Genomic DNA, 16136 nt, shown 5'->3' on the forward strand with positions numbered 1-16136 from the left:
TGGCACAAGACAGGGATGCTCTCTCTCACCACTCCTATTCAACATAGTGTTGGAAGTTCTGGCCAGGGCAATTAGGCAGGAGAAGGAAATAAAGGGTATTCAATTAGGAAAGGAGGAAGTCAAATTGTCCCTGTTTGCAGATGACATGATTGTATATCTAGAAAACCCCATTGTCTCAGCCCAAAATCTCCTTAAGCTGATAAGCAACTTCAGCAAAGTGTCAGGATACAAAATCAATGTACAAAAATCACAAGCATTCTTATACACCAATAACAGACAAACAGAGAGCCAAATCCTGAGTGAACTCCTATTCACAATTGCTTCAAAGAGAATAAAATACCTAGGAATCCAACTTACAAGGGACGTGAAGGACCTCTTCAAGGAGAACTACAAACCACTGCTCAACGAAATAAAAGAGGATACAAAGAAATGGAAGAACATTCCATGCTCATGGGTAGGAAGAATCAATATCGTGAAAATGGCCATACTGCCCACGGTAATTTATAGATTCAATGTCATCCCCATCAAGCTACCAATGACTTTCTTCACAGAATTGGAAAAAACTACTTTAAAGTTCATATGGAACCAAAAAAGAGCCTGCATCACCAAGTCAATCCTAAGCCAAAAGAACAAAGCTGGAGGCATCTCGCTACCTGACTTCAAACTATACTACAAGGCTAGAGTAACCAAAACAGCATGGTACTAGTACCAAAACAGAGATACAGATCAATGGAACAGAACAGAGCCCTCAGAAATAACGCCGCATATCTACAACTATCTGATCTTTGACAAACCTGAGAAAAACAAGCAATGGGGAAAGGATTCCCTATTTAATAAATGGTGCTGGGAAAACTGGCTAGCCATATGTAGAAAGCTGAAACTGGATCCCTTCCTTACACCTTATACAAAAATTAATTCAAGATGGATGAAAGACTTAAACGTTAGACCTAAAACCATAAAAACCCTAGAAGAAAACCTAGGCATTACCATTCAGGACATAGGCATGGGCAAGGACTTCATGTCTAAAACACCAAAAGCAATGGCAACAAAAGACAAAATTGACATATGGGATCTAATTAAACTCAAGAGCTTCTGCACAGCCAAAGAAACTACCATCAGAGTGAACAGGCAACCTACAGAATGGGAGAAAATTTTCGCAACCTACTCATCAGACAAAGGGCTAACATCCAGAATCTACAATGAACTCAAACAAATTGACAAGAAAAAAACAAACAACCCCATCAAAAAGTAGGTGAAGGACATGAATAGACACTTCTCAAAAGAAGACATTTATGCAGCCAAAAAACACATGAAAAAATGCTCACCATCACTGGCCATCACAGAAATGCAAATCAAAACCACAATGAGATACCATCTCACACCAGTTAGAATGGCAATCATTAAAAAGTCAGGAAACAACAGGTGCTGGAGAGGATGTGGAGAAATAGGAACACTTTTACACTGTTGGTGGGACTGGAAACTAGTTCAACCATTGTGGAAGTCAGTGTGGTGATTCCTCAGGGATCTAGAACTAGAAATACCATTTGACCCAGCCATCCCATTACTGGGTATACACCCAAAGGACTATAAATCATGCTGCTATAAAGACACACGCACACGTATGTTTATTGCGGCATTATTCACAATAGCAGAGACTTGGAACCAACCCGAATGTCCAACAACGATAGACTGGATTAAGAAAATGTGGCACATATACACCATGGAATACTATGCAGCCATAAAAATGATGAGTTCATGTCCTTTGTAGGGACATGGATGAAATTGGAAATCATCATTCTCAGTAAACTACTGCAAGGACAAAAAACCAAACACCGCATATTCTCACTCATAGGTGGGAATTGAACAATGAGAACACATGGACACAGGAAGCGGAACACCACACTCTGGGGACTGTTGTGGGGTGGGGGGAGGGGGGAGGGATAGCATTAGGAGATATACCTAATGCTAAATGACGAGTTAATGGGTGCAGCACTCCAGCATGGCACATGTATACATATGTAACTAACCTGCACATTGTGCACATGTACCCTAAAACTTAAAGTAGAATAATAATAAAATAAAATAAAAAAGACTTGTTTTTGGCCTAACTTATGATCTATCCTGGAGAATTTTCTATGTGTGCTTGAGAATATTATATATTCTATTGGATAAAATATTCCGTAGGTCCTTTTTGTCTAAAGTGTATTTCAAGTTCAATGTTTCCCTATCAATTTTCTGTCTGGATGGTCTGTGAATTGTTGAAGATGGGGTCTTGAAGTCTCCTACCATTATTGTATTGCAGTCTACTTCTCCCTTCAGATCTATTAATATTTGTTTTATATATTTAGGTGCTTCTATGTTGGGTGCATATATCAAATATGTTTATAATTATTTGATATTCACAATGAATTTATCTCATTATCATTATATAATGACCTTTAAGATCTTTTATGGTTTTTGACTTTAAGTCTATTTTATTTGACATATGTATAGTTGTCCTTGCTCTCTTTTGAATGATTGATGGAATAGATAAATGCCACGAATTGTTTTCTGCATGGGGGCACAGTGCACCATGTCACAAGAGACAGTCTAAGTACAAACTGATATTGTTAAAACATCAATATAGTCATTGTGGGATCAATAAAAACTTTTCATAGATTTTTATACATTACTGTTTTTATTCTGAATTGCATAAGATGGACGGGCACCCTATCTTTTAGTGTTTAGAACCTCTAAATGTTTTAATGTGGTAACACTTGAAAAACAGAAATGAACATGACCTAGTCCCCTGCTCCAGAGCAGCTCTAGGGAAGAGAGACATAGACACAAGGTATAACAACACTATGTAAATAGTGTTGAGATAGAGGGTCTGTAGGAAGGGTTAGTGTGGGAGTTCAGAGAACTACATTCCTCCTAGGGGAAACAGGAGAATCAAATAGGAACGGAGATACAGAGTGGGGAATAGAGAAGTCAAATGGAGAATAAGAGGGAGTGATAACTGAATAGGGGTAGTAAGCAGAAAAAGGGAGCTACATTGAGGAGAATGGAAAGTTGAAAGTAGGTATGGAGGGGAGGAGACTGACAGGCAGGAACGGAGACCCCCCTCTGGAGGCGGAAAGAGGCAGGACCACTTCCGGCCAGGGAGGGGGATAGGCTCAGACACAAGGAGAGGCTTGGAGAGAGCAGACGCCTTCTGGATTCAAGAAGACGAGGTGAGCTGAGGTGCCTGGCTTTAGTGAAGACCCTGTGGGGGCTTCCTGGCTGCGGCTTCGACGTGCCTGACTCCACACGCCCCTAAGGTTTGAAGAAAACCTGCTGGAGGTTTGGGACCTAACCGCATCAAAGTCGCCTTTAGCGGTGCCTGGACCCAGTTCGCACGGGAGAAAGTAGGAGGCAGAATCCCCTTTGGGCCACAGAAAGGAACGATCTGGACTCGGTTCGGGCCGTGAAAGGGAGGGATGCAGACCTAGTTGGGACCGCAGAAAGGAAGGATCGAGAAATCCTTCAGACGGTAGCAAGAGGGGAGGAGGATACACACAGTTCGGGAGGGAGATAGGAGACGGCAGGATTCCGTTTAGGCTGGAGAAAGGGGGCAGTACCCTGTTTGGGCCACAGAATGGAGGGATCGGGACCCAGAGATAGGAGTGGGCAGCATCCCTTTTGAGCAACGGAAAGGACCAGACTCAGACAGGAGAAAGGAGGGGATATGACCCGGTTGGTTCCGGTTTGAAAGGGAAGAGACAGGACCTGGTAGGGTTTGAGAACAGGAATACACAGAAGGTTCATACAGTTGGATTTGGGGGTGAGGTATTCATGTTGCAGAAAGGGCGGAGCTGCACACTTGCAGACGTGGAAAGAGGGGGGAGTGGTGTTGGTTGGGGAAGGGGTGGTGCAGAGACGTACCGCAGAGCGGAGGGAGGGGGCTTATTAAAGGAAGGGAAGATGAAGAGAAATGCTGCAGAGCGGAGGGAGGGGGGTGTATTGGGAAGGGGCGGTGCGTGGCAGTACCGCAGAGGAGAGATGGGCGGTGTTGGGGTAGGGGCGGTGCGGAGTGGTTCTGCAGAGCGGAGGGAGGGGGCTAGTGTTGGGGGAAGGGTTGGATCGAGATGTGATGCAGTTAGAAAGAGTGGGTCGGGGTGGCGCCAAGATGTCCTGTTGCTCTGAGAGCAGGGGGCAGATGTGGGATTGAGCTGGTTAGAAACTGTCCGGTTTACCAAGGCGCATGCGCGCGGAGGGCATTGAAGAATGGTTCTTTTGGGATAGAGGTGGGCCTAAGATGGGGGGTGGGGGCGCCTCTAGTCGGTGCGCATGCGCACTATCGAGTTGCGGAGGGGGCGTGTAAAGGGGTGGGGTCGTAGAACTGACCCTCTCGGAGGCAAAAGGAGCTGGGCCTTGGAAACCAGATGGCCTGCGTTTTTTAGGTATGAAAACCCAGGAGTTGAAGGGATTAGGGCCCAAGGTTACATGAGACTCCCCTAAGTCAGGATAGGTGAGATGTCTGATGAATCTCCCCCTCCCTCTCATTCTCTAACTCAGGCCCATTCCCCTCAGGCTCACCTGTTACTCGGCCTCCCAGAAAGATGGATAGGAGAAATGACTACGGATATAGGGTGCCTCTATTTCAGGTGAGGCCTCTCTGCATTCTCTCTAGGCCATCTGCCCCGTCCTGAGTTCACTTACTGCTCTTCAGACCCCTTCCACCGTGTAGTTTCATAATTCCCTGCCTGACTCGTCTCAGTCCTCCCTTACATGGTGAAGGGGAGGAGAGGAAAACCTGCCTGACTCTATTCCTTCCTTGCTCCCTACCCCATTTTAATTAACCACTGCTCAGAGGAAGGGAAGGCCTTTGTGGAAAGGGATGGGCTTTAGCGAGGCCAAATGGCCCAGAGGATGGTAATCCTAAGTGTGTAGGGCCCTCTGCCTCCCCCGGGGAGCCTGGGGCTTCCCTTCCCTCCAGATATACAGACTGAGACCACAGAAGAGGACAGTGTCCTGCTGATGCATACCCTGTTGGCGGCAACCAAGGACTCCCTGGCCATGGACCCACCAGTTGTCAACCGGCCTAAGAAAAGCAAGACCAAGAAGGCCCCTATAAAGACTATTACTAAGGCTGCACCTGCTGCCCCTCCAGTCCCAACTGCCAATGAGATTGCCACCAACAAGCCCAAAATAACTTGGCAGGCTTTAAACCTGCCAGTCATTACCCAGATCAGCCAGGCTTTACCTACCACTGAGGTAACCAATACTCAGGCTTCTTCAGTCACTGCTCAGCCTAAGAAAGCCAACAAGATGAAGAGAGTTACTGCCAAGGCAGCCCAAGGCTCCCAATCCCCAACTGGCCATGAGGGTGGCACTATACAGCTGAAGTCACCCTTGCAGGTCCTAAAGCTACCAGTCATCTCACAGAATATTCACGCTCCAATTGCCAATGAGTCAGCCAGTTCCCAAGCCTTGATAACCTCTATCAAGCCTAAGAAAGCTTCCAAGGCTAAGAAGGCTGCAAATAAGGCCATAGCTAGTGCCACCGAGGTCTCGCTGGCTGCAACTGCCACCCATACAGCTACCACCCAAGGCCAAATTACCAATGAGACAGCCAGTATCCACACCACAGCAGCCTCCATCCGAACCAAGAAAGCCTCCAAAGCCAGGAAGACAATTGCTAAGGTCATAAATACTGACACTGAGCATATAGAGGCTCTAAATGTCACTGATGCAGCTACCAGGCAGATTGAGGCCTCAGTAGTGGCTATCAGGCCCAAAAAATCCAAGGGCAAGAAGGCTGCCAGCAGGGGCCCAAATTCTGTCTCTGAGATCTCTGAGGCCCCACTTGCCACTCAGATGGTCACAAACCAAGCCCTGGCAGCCACCTTGCGGGTCAAGAGAGGGTCTAGGGCTCGGAAGGCTGCCACTAAGGCTCAGGCAACTGAAAGCCAGACTCCAAATGCTGACCAAGGGGCCCAGGCCAAGATGGCCTCTGCTCAGACCAACGTAAGTGCCCTTGAGACTCAGGTTGCTGCTGCTGTCCAGGCCCTGGCAGATGACTATCTGGCTCAGTTGAGCCTGGAGCCCACAACCAGGACCCGGGGCAAGAGAAACCGAAAGGTGAGATCTCTGACATTGCCATCCTTAACTTTGTGCTTCTTTTCCATTTCTACCCTTCTAGTTTGTTCATTTCTTCTATAAAAGTTTTACTTTGAGCTAGTCCCTGTGTTCAGATAGGCTGTGGAAGATGCTGAGAAGAAGGTGATATAGTTTCTGCTCCCTAGCAGTTCACAGATTGGTGAGGAAATAAGACATCCATACACTCAGCTACAACCTGTATGTAATACTACTTGTATTTAAATAGTAGTTACCACGTGCCAGGCTTTGTGTTGGGTACAGTTACACAGGGTATGTCTGAATGTCTTGAAAGTAACTCTTACCAACAAGGGATCATAGGTCCCAGTTTTACACTTAAGAAAACTGAGTCTCAGAGAAATGAAGTGACTTGTCCAAGAGGTACCAGCCAGCATAATTGGTGGTAGCCAGAGGAAGAGAAAGACCCTTAGGCTCTTATCTTGAGTTGTTCCTGGCCTGGCAGAGGAATGAAACTCCTTCCTGGAAGACAGTGAAAGATAAGCTCAGGACTCAGGGTGGCCAATGGCAAGGTCAGGATCAGGCTCCACTACAGCAAGGCTGAGGGAGGGGGTTAGAGGGACTTTCTGTCTGGAGCAGGCAAGGTGAGGAGACAGAGCCATCTCTTTCACCTGGTGACTCTGGACCTTCCTTCTCTCTGATGATGAAGTCCAAGCATCTGAATGGGGATGAGAGAAGTGGCAGTAATTACAGGCGGATCCCATGGGGCCGGAGGCCTGCACCACCGCGAGATGTGGCCATTTTACAAGAAAGGGTAAGAATCCAATGCTGTCCAGTCTCTTCTCTTCTTCACTTGCCCTCTTCTCTGCCTCCTTCCAAGTTTTCTGCAAGCATGTTAAGATCTCTCCATCTATTCCTCTCCTCCCAGGCTAATAAGTTGGTGAAATACCTGTTGGTTAAGGACCAGACAAAGATCCCCATCAAACGCTCAGGTAGTGTCCTACCAACCCTCCTCCTTGAGCTCTCCTCTCCACTCCCCTCTCCTCCCATAGTCTGGGAGTAACACTTTATGGCCTCTTTGTTCTGTCATATCTCCACACCTGCCCTCCTTGCACTCTGCCATGGCTGGCATCTCCCATTAACTCACTTCAGGTCTCTGATTGCACTGACCCAACAGGACTGGCAAAAGGGCTGCAGCTCTGTGGCCCCTGCTAAGCTCAGCTACTCTCACCTCTCCTTTTCTACAGACATGCTGAGGGATGTCATCCAAGAATATGATGAATATTTCCCAGAAATCATTGAACGAGCAAGCTACACTCTGGAGAAGGTGAAGGGGCAGTGCTGGTGGATGGGCGCAATGGGGAAGCTTTGAATCGAGCAAAGACATACATGTCCCTTTTGGAGAGAATCACAGAGACATGCTAATCCAGCCCCATTACTGTGTGAATGGGCAGACAGTGGCCTAGGGAGAGGTGTAGATTTGCCATGGGTCACACAGCATGTCAGTGATGAAAGCATGGCTAGGACAGAAGCCACTCAAATTAGTCTCAGCTTCTATTCATAGTTGGATACATTCTGCATGTATTTCAGATCTCACCTCTCCCTTGTATCCCCATTTTCTGTCTCCCTAGATTCCTGCTCATCACAAAGATGATGTTGATGACAATAGTACATTTGCTGTGTGTTTACTGGGTGCCAGGCACTTGGCTATGTGCTTTATGTGCATTATCTCACTGATTTCTTACACATGCAAACCCCCTAAGTACACTGGGAGTTTTAGGATGCCCGGAAAGTTCACTGATACCTAAGCTGAATTTTGTGATCTCACAGGCTATTCTTTTACTTGGCAGATGTTTCGAGTCAATCTGAAAGAAATTGATAAGCAAAGTAGCTTGTATATTCTCATCAGCACTCAGGAATCCTCTGCAGGCATACTGGGAACGTAAGCTGGGAAAGGGCTGGAGTGGGAAGGAAGCTTCTGCTTTTATCTGTGCTGCTACCCCTTCTTTGTCCTACTTCCCCCATCCTCTTACAGAGTCAGGAAAAACAGGGTCTCAAAAGCCCTGTCTCAGCACCTGCACATAGTTGGAGCCCTGCTCACAGTAGTGGCACCTGATTATGATTGACTGAAGGGTATAGGAGCCTAGGGTGGGACATTCCTGCTGTCAGGTTTGCTGTCTCTGTAGAAGCTTCCCAGGAAAGCAGGCCTGTCATTGCTTGCCTCTTCCGATGGAGTGCCTGGCCTGGCTTTGACAGAGTGGTTCTCAAGGAGGGCTTCCTGGTGTGGCTGGATCAGGATGCATGAAGCGCAAGAGTGTCAGTGGGGCTGAAGGTTCTGGGAGAGAAAGAAGGGACTCACATTGACTGAGTGCTTGTGTTGTACCAGGTTGACAGCCATTCTTCCATCTTCTTGGCAACCTGAGGAAGGGAGAATATGATTTTCCCATTTTACTGAATAATAGACCAAGGCTTGCAAGGTCTAAGTGCCTTGCCCAGGGTGGCATAGAGCTGGAAGCAGAGACTGGGCAGAATTCTGTATCTGAGGAATCTGGGAGAGGTTAGCCTGGTGAGCTGGCTGGTGTATCTTTTGCGGATGGCTGCTGAAACATAAACCTTCTTTCTGTCCTGTTGAAACATAAACCTTCTTTCTGTCCTGTTATTCCCTTAGGACCAAGGACACACCCAAGCTGGGTCTCCTCATGGTGATTCTGAGTGTCATTTTTATGAATGGCAACAAGGCCAGTGAGGGTGAGTGGCTGGGCATGCAGCTGAATGGGCGGCCATGGTCTGGATTCCATGTGTTCAATTTCTGTCCCTGTCTCCTCTTGCCTCCCCTCACAGCTGTCATCTGGGAGGTGCTGCGCAAGTTGGGGCTGCGCCCTGGGTATGACTGGGCTCTCTCAGCGCTTGCTGTCCGTGTTGTCCTTTGGCAAGAGAGGATGGTCCTAGGATTGCATCAGTCTGGTGGTCTGGTGGAGCGGGTGGGGTGCTGGACTGGGTAGAGGGCCCAGGGTTCTGACCTGGGTGGATGACGGGCAAATGGTCCTGAACTCTCTGCTGTCTCTCTCCTTTATGTCCTCTGTCTGTTCTAAGCTGAGATGTTAGATAGACCTTCAGGGATCCCTGACAAAGAGGCATCTGGTCTTAACTGCTTGCTTCTAGTGGCCATGTGCTCATTACTTTCTTCACTTCATTGAGACTGCCCCATGTGCTAGAGAGGTCTCTTCCATGTTGGGAAATGCCTCTGCCCTCATCTGGGCAGTTCTGATCTGTGTTCATGGGTTATTTTTCCCATTGTCAGGGTGAGGCATTCACTCTTTGGGGAAGTGAGGAAGCTCATCACAGACGAGTTTGTGAAGCAGAAGTAAGTGGTGTTTGGGGCTTTGTCTGGCCCTGAAGTGTTCTGGGTATACTGATCTGGTTCAGAAAGTGCTTAGTCAGTGCCTTTCTTATACTAGCTTTAGAGGGATGGGCATCCTGTATCCTAGAACTGATACTGTCTAAAATTCCCATGGGCAGACCTTTCCAGGACTGGGCCAGACTCAACACAAGGCCCTTGCAGTGGGGTGCGCTCAGAGCAGAGGGCCTTAAGAATGGCTCCTCTGTTTACAACACACCCAACAGGAATCTGGGCTTACTCCTCACAGGTGGCATGATACTTTGGCCTTCCTGTGACATCATGCCCTATACATGTCTCCCCTGGAGAAGCCCAAGGGACTGCTTTGCACAGGGCCAGTGGGAAATGGCTCAGTATTGGAGGCCAAGACCATAAACTGTGTTTGGTAGTGAGTCTGGGGCTAGAGGGTCTTAGAAATCCTTCTCCAGGGGCTGTTTGCATTTGTTTGGAGGAGGTTGCCACCTGGGGTCTAGTGCTTAGACAGCAGGGTTGCTTGGTTAGAAACAAGTTTCATTTCCTTTTTCCAAGGTACCTGGAGTACAAGAGGGTCCCTAACAGCAGACCACCTGAATATGAGTTCTTCTGGGGCTTGCGCTCCTACCACGAGACTAGCAAGATGAAAGTCCTCAAGTTTGCATGCAAGGTAAGAGGAGAGCTGCCCGAGCTTGGCATATTAAGGCAATGGGATACCCTTGGCTGGGGCAGGCAATGCACAGGGATGGGCAGGTACAGAGCAGCCTGCAGCTCATATATAAACATGTGGAGCCTCCTTTATGTCCCAGGGTGCTGCTAGATATATAGTTTACATCATCTCATTCATTCTTCATACTTTGTATTAATCAGCATGGGCTGCCATAACAAAATACCATAGACTGGGTGGATTAAAAAACAAATTTATTTTCTCATAGTTCTTGAGGGCGAGAATCCTAGGTCAGGGTCCACCAGGGTCAGTTCCTGGTGAAGGCTCTCTTCCTGGCTTGCAGATGGCTGCCTTCTTGCTGTGTCCTCACATGGCTTTGTGTGTGAGAGAGAAGAGAGCAAGCTTTCTGGTGTCTCTTCTTATAAGAACACTAATCCTGTTGATCAGGACCCCACCCTTATGGCCTCATTTAACCTTAATTATCTCCATAAAGGCCCTATCTCCAAGTACAATCACACTGGGTGTTAGGGATTCAACATACGAATTTGGGGGCGGGCACAACCCTTCAGTTCATAACATATTTACGCTCTATCATTTCCCGTAATTATAAAGACACTTAGGCTAAGTGAGGTTAAGTAACTTGTCCAAGGTCATATAGCACGTAAGTCATCAGAGCTGAAACTGGAGTTCAGAACTGACCCATGATAGAGTCCCAATAACTGAGAATTTTAAAAAAGTATTGCTACTAGTTTAATACAAAGCCCGTAGGTTAATACATGATTACTAGGGTTGTTTTCTTATTATGATTATCATTCCCATTTCAGGTGCAGAAGAAAGACCCCAAGGACTGGGCTGTGCAGTACCGCGAGGCAGTGGAGATGGAAGTCCAAGCTGCAGCTGTGGCTGTGGCTGAGGCTGAAGCCAGGGCTGAGGCAAGAGCCCAAATGGGGATTGGAGAGGAAGCTGTGGCTGGGCCCTGGAATTGGGATGACATGGATATCGACTGCCTAACAAGGGAAGAGTTAGGCGATGATGCTCAGGCCTGGAGCAGATTTTCATTTGAAATTGAGGCCAGAGCCCAAGAAAATGCAGATGCCAGCACCAACGTCAACTTCAGCAGAGGAGCTAGTACCAGGGCTGGCTTCAGCGATGGTGCTAGTATTAGCTTCAATGGTGCACCCAGCTCCAGTGGTGGCTTCAGTGGTGGACCTGGCATTACCTTTGGTGTTGCACCCAGCACCAGTGCCAGCTTCAGCAATACAGCCAGCATTAGCTTTGGTGGTACACTGAGCACTAGCTCCAGCTTCAGCAGCGCAGCCAGCATTAGCTTTGGTGGTGCACCCAGCACCAGCACTAGTTTCAGCAGTGAAGCCAGCATTAGCTTTGGTGGCATGCCTTGTACCAGTGCCAGCTTTAGTGGTGGAGTCAGCTCTAGTTTTAGTGGTCCACTCAGCACCAGTGCCACTTTCAGTGGTGGAGCCAGCTCTGGCTTTGGAGGCACACTCAGCACCACGGCTGGCTTTAGTGGTGTACTCAGCACTAGCACCAGCTTTGGCAGTGCACCCACAACGAGCACAGTCTTCAGTAGTGCGCTTAGCACCAGCACTGGCTTTGGAGGCATACTCAGCACCAGTGTCTGTTTTGGTGGCTCTCCCAGCTCCAGTGGTAGCTTTGGTGGTACACTCAGTACCAGTATCTGCTTTGGTGGCTCTCCCTGCACCAGCACTGGCTTTGGAGGCACACTCAGCACCAGTGTCTCCTTTGGTGGCTCTTCCAGCACCAGTGCCAATTTTGGTGGTACACTAAGTACCAGCATCTGCTTTGATGGCTCTCCCAGCACTGGTGCTGGCTTTGGTGGTGCTCTCAACACCAGTGCCAGCTTTGGCAGTGCGCTCAACACCAGTACTGGTTTTGGTGGTGCTATGAGCACCAGTGCTGACTTTGGCGGTACACTAAGCACCAGTGTCTGCTTTGGTGGCTCTCCTGGCACCAGTGTCAGCTTTGGCAGTGCACTCAACACCAATGCTGGTTTTGGTGGTGCTGTCAGCACCAACACTGACTTTGGTGGTACACTAAGCACCAGCGTCTGTTTTGGTGGCTCTCCCAGCACCAGTGCTGGCTTTGGTGGTGCACTCAACACCAATGCCAGCTTTGGCTGTGCCGTCAGCACCAGTGCCAGCTTCAGTGGTGCTGTCAGCACCAGTGCTTGCTTCAGTGGTGCACCAATCACCAACCCTGGCTTTGGCGGTGCATTTAGCACCAGTGCTGGCTTCGGTGGGGCACTTAGTACCGCTGCTGACTTCGGTGGTACTCCCAGCAACAGCATTGGCTTTGGTGCTGCTCCCAGCACCAGTGTCAGCTTTGGTGGTGCTCATGGCACCAGCCTCTGTTTTGGTGGAGCTCCCAGCACCAGCCTCTGCTTTGGCAGTGCATCTAATACTAACCTATGCTTTGGTGGCCCTCCTAGCACCAGTGCCTGCTTTAGTGGTGCTACCAGCCCTAGTTTTTGTGATGGACCCAGCACCAGTACCGGTTTCAGCTTTGGCAATGGGTTAAGCACCAGTGCTGGATTTGGTGGTGGACTGAACACCAGTGCTGGCTTTGGTGGTGGCCTAGGCACCAGTGCTGGCTTCAGTGGTGGCCTAAGCACAAGTTCTGGCTTTGATGGTGGGCTAGGTACCAGCGCTGGCTTCGGTGGAGGACCAGGCACCAGCACTGGTTTTGGTGGTGGACTGGGCACCAGTGCTGGCTTCAGTGGCGGACTGGGCACCAGTGCTGGCTTTGGTGGTGGACTGGTCACTAGTGATGGCTTTGGTGGTGGACTGGGCACCAATGCTAGTTTCGGCAGCACACTTGGCACCAGTGCTGGCTTTAGTGGTGGCCTCAGCACCAGCGATGGCTTTGGCAGTAGGCCTAATGCCAGCTTCGAAAGAGGACTGAGTACCATCATTGGCTTTGGCAGTGGTTCCAACACCAGCACTGGCTTTACTGGCGAACCCAGCACCAGCACGGGCTTCAATAGTGGACCCAGTTCTATTGTTGGCTTCAGCGGTGGACCAAGCACTGGTGTTGGCTTCTGCAGTGGACCAAGCACCAGTGGCTTCAGCGGTGGACCGAGCACAGGAGCTGGCTTCGGCGGTGGACCAAACACTGGTGCTGGCTTTGGTGGTGGACCGAGCACCAGTGCTGGCTTTGGCAGTGGAGCCGCCAGTCTTGGTGCCTGTGGCTTCTCCTATGGCTAGTGAGGTTTCAGGTAACTGCAATATTTCCATAGCCAGGACCCACAGGGATGGGTATAAGAGCTGGGAGATGTTGTAAGAAACACTAAGGCAGGACAGCAGGGTGGAAAGGTGAGGGCAATTAAGGAATTATGAGAAGACAGTGTATTTGGTGCTAAAATGTGTTCCTATTTGTTTTGTTTTCAGATTTATTCCCCATGTTTACAGATACCGCTAATAAATTGCAGTAGTCCTTCCCATGGAGCCAAAGTACATCCTTGGAATCTTTGTCCACACAGCAGTCAAGGCAGCTATGGCCAATCAGCTGAGGGTGTCATGTGATGGAAAAATCTGTTTGCTGTTCCTGCTTTATTGTTTGCTTTCTGTGTGCTGTCATATTTTGGTATCAGAGTTACATTAAATTTGCAAAATGAATTGGAGTTTTTTCTGTCTTTTAATGTGCTTAGGTAGTTGTGGGTGGCATCTTGGGTTCGTACAAGAGCTGGAGATCAGCATAGCTCTTTGGAGAACGTGGGTCTCCAGCTTTTGGCTCAAAGGCAAATATGACTTCAGCAGGATAGAGGCCTGGGGAAAGCATGGCAGGCAAGAGGATAACAGGTTGAGGAAAGATATGGAGAGGGAAAGCCTGGAGCAGAAGGCAAACGGAGAGGCTTCTGGACAGTAAGTACAGATTCATTTTGAATCACTGGTGTAAGAATGGAGGGAAGGGCAGAGGTCACTAGGGGTGGACATAAGAACAAGGGAGGGTTTAATTGGGATAGGAGAGGAAAACTTGGGCATATTGTATAGACTGTGGGGCAAAAGCTAACAGGAACAGGAGATAGATATGGAAGAGTCAGGAATTGACTGAAGTAGCCCATCCCTGAGAAGGTGGGATGGAATAGGGTACCAGAGAAGACAACCCTGACTTTGAACAGACTTAAGGGTGGCTGTGGATGCAGATAAATATAGATCTGCTTCAAGCAGGGATCAGCAACTTCTGTAGTAGACAACAACAACAAAAAAAGGAGAGGTGGATTATACAAGGTTTAGGTCTTGCTGGGTGGTTGTGATGGAAGGACAAGGGAACAAAGGCAGCAAGTGTATGAGTCTGTCTCTTTACCACTGGGTCACTGGTACCTGGCTTATGGTAGCTGCATGGAGAGTGGCTGAAGAGATGGCCCATAGTATCCAACATAGTTAGGGACAGAACACTAAGGATAGATTGGGGGACAATAGAGCATTCAAAGGACTCTGCTCTTGATGCTGTACAGCAACAAATATTGTTCATTCAAAAAATACTATAGGGCTGGGCACAGTGGCTCATGTCTGTAATCCCAGGACTTTGGGAGAGGCCAAGATGGGAGGATTGCTTGAGCCCAGGAGTTCAAGACCAGCCTGGATAACATAGTAAGACTTCGTCTCTACAGAATAATTGAAAATTAGCCGGGCATGGTGGTGTGCACCTGTGGTCCCAGCTCCTTGTGAGAGACGCTGAGGTGGGAGGATCGCTTAAGCCCAGGAGTTTGAGGCTGCAGTGAGCTGAGATTGCACCACTGCACTTCAGCCTGGGTGACAGAGTGAGACCCTGTCTCAAAAAAAAAAAGAAGAAAATACTACATATATGCCTACTGTATGGAGGCACACTGCTAGGGATTCAGTGGATGACAGAGAGTTGTAAGGACTGGGGTAGTGGGTGAGCAGTGGTCAGACAGTTGGATGCTTACGTTGAAGAAGTCAGACCAGGGAGATGATACCAAAATCCATGGAGTAGGTGGTTGAAGGGGAGAAGATGATCACTGGAGTTGAGGGGGTCAGGGGACTGTGAGGCCAGAGTATTGGTTGGATCATTCACATAAACAGTGAAATCACTCAGGATGGCAGCAAGAGTTGGAGAAGAAAGGAGCACTTGGCTCAAGTGCCAGATTCTTCCCTGAGTGTAAGGATGAAAGTGTCATGCCCACAGCCACCTTGCTGGAACAAGGCCCACAGGAACTCACAGGCACCTATCTTCTCCCCCATCTTTGGAGGTGCTACTGTAGAACTTTTCCCTCCAGGAAGTCCTCACCCATTCCATGCCCTCACAGCAGCAGAGCTGGGTCAGGATTAGGGTCAGTACCTTGAGAACAACTGGAAAAGCCTCGCCATGACCTCCTCCTCTCCTCTTGTAGGCAGTAAGTCTTTATTCGTCAGAGAATAGGAATTAAGAAAGAAAGTTTCCTCCAGAGCTAGATAGCTCCTTGGTTGCGGCCAGCAAGCGAGGCTTGTTTGGGAGTTGCGGAGGACTTCTTCACTGGAAGTGGGGTGCCTCAGTGAGGCCAAGGCAGAGTAGGAGAAGAGCAAAGATAGCATTTCCTAAAGGTGGAAGGCGATGAGGACACAGGCAGTTTGACTTCTTGGAAAGGGCTCAGTAGTGGGCTGGGACAGTATCCAGGGCTTCCTCAGGTTCCCGGGTGATGTCCACATTCTGAGGAGAGAGCGCAGGATTAATAGGAAGGAGACAGCAGTGCAGGGCCCCAACCTCTCCCCTGCCTCTTGTCCTCATTGCCAGGCTCCCCTCTTTCAGCCAGGCCCGGATCCTGACCCTCAGGTAGGCCTGGGGGAATCTCAGCCTGAGGCCTTTTTGGCGGGAATTGCCCCAGCCTTGCATCTCCATGGTGCCTCGGGTCTGGGTTGTGGTTTCCGCATTTCTGGGTGCTGGTTGCTCCATCTGTTGGTGCAAAACACCCAGGCTTGGTGGGGTTGGGGCAGCCTTTCTGTGGATAAGGTGCTTTCACCATGTGCTGTGTCCACAGCCAGCTTGGGC

At 48.9% G+C, this 16136-nt stretch overlaps 2 protein-coding genes and 1 non-coding gene across 10 annotated transcripts in view; 2 read left to right on the forward strand and 1 right to left on the reverse strand.

The window, feature by feature from the left end:
* The first annotated feature begins 2951 nt into the window (after nt 1-2951).
* Nucleotides 2952-13765, forward strand: TRO (trophinin). Of its 6 annotated transcripts, none has more exons than XM_034950714.3 (13): nt 2952-3212; nt 4552-4625; nt 4912-6102; nt 6785-6889; nt 7004-7067; nt 7323-7402; nt 7926-8017; nt 8744-8823; nt 8917-8959; nt 9377-9439; nt 10001-10115; nt 10937-11044; nt 13538-13765. In XM_034950714.3, the coding sequence occupies exons 2-13, from the start codon at nt 4581-4583 to the stop codon at nt 13670-13672; spliced, it is 2121 nt and encodes a 706-aa protein (XP_034806605.2). In that variant the 5' UTR covers nt 2952-3212; nt 4552-4580; the 3' UTR covers nt 13673-13765. The 6 variants fall into 6 exon arrangements, with proteins under 6 accessions (XP_034806605.2, XP_014198948.2, XP_034806603.2 ...); XM_057301062.2 differs by having other exon boundaries at nt 3014-3212; nt 4537-4625; XM_014343462.4 differs by lacking the exon at nt 13538-13765 and having other exon boundaries at nt 10937-13364.
* Nucleotides 9639-9767, forward strand: LOC112438604 (small nucleolar RNA SNORA11). Its single transcript, XR_003027008.1, has one exon. It is a non-coding gene; the product is annotated as a small nucleolar RNA SNORA11 (small nucleolar RNA).
* Nucleotides 13766-13874: 109 nt separating the features above from the next.
* PFKFB1 (6-phosphofructo-2-kinase/fructose-2,6-biphosphatase 1) overlaps nt 13875-16136 on the reverse strand; it is a 67180-nt gene continuing 64918 nt past the window's right edge. For all 3 annotated transcript variants that reach the window (XM_057301063.1, XM_034950716.3, XM_003807145.6), the window contains one exon: nt 13875-15797. In XM_057301063.1, coding sequence (XP_057157046.1) covers nt 15738-15797 — 60 coding nt within the window. In that variant the 3' untranslated portion in view covers nt 13875-15737. The remainder of the gene's footprint in view (nt 15798-16136) is intronic.

This window comes from Pan paniscus, chromosome X, assembly GCF_029289425.2.
Source record: "Pan paniscus chromosome X, NHGRI_mPanPan1-v2.0_pri, whole genome shotgun sequence".
Classification (NCBI taxonomy): domain Eukaryota; kingdom Metazoa; phylum Chordata; class Mammalia; order Primates; family Hominidae; genus Pan; species Pan paniscus.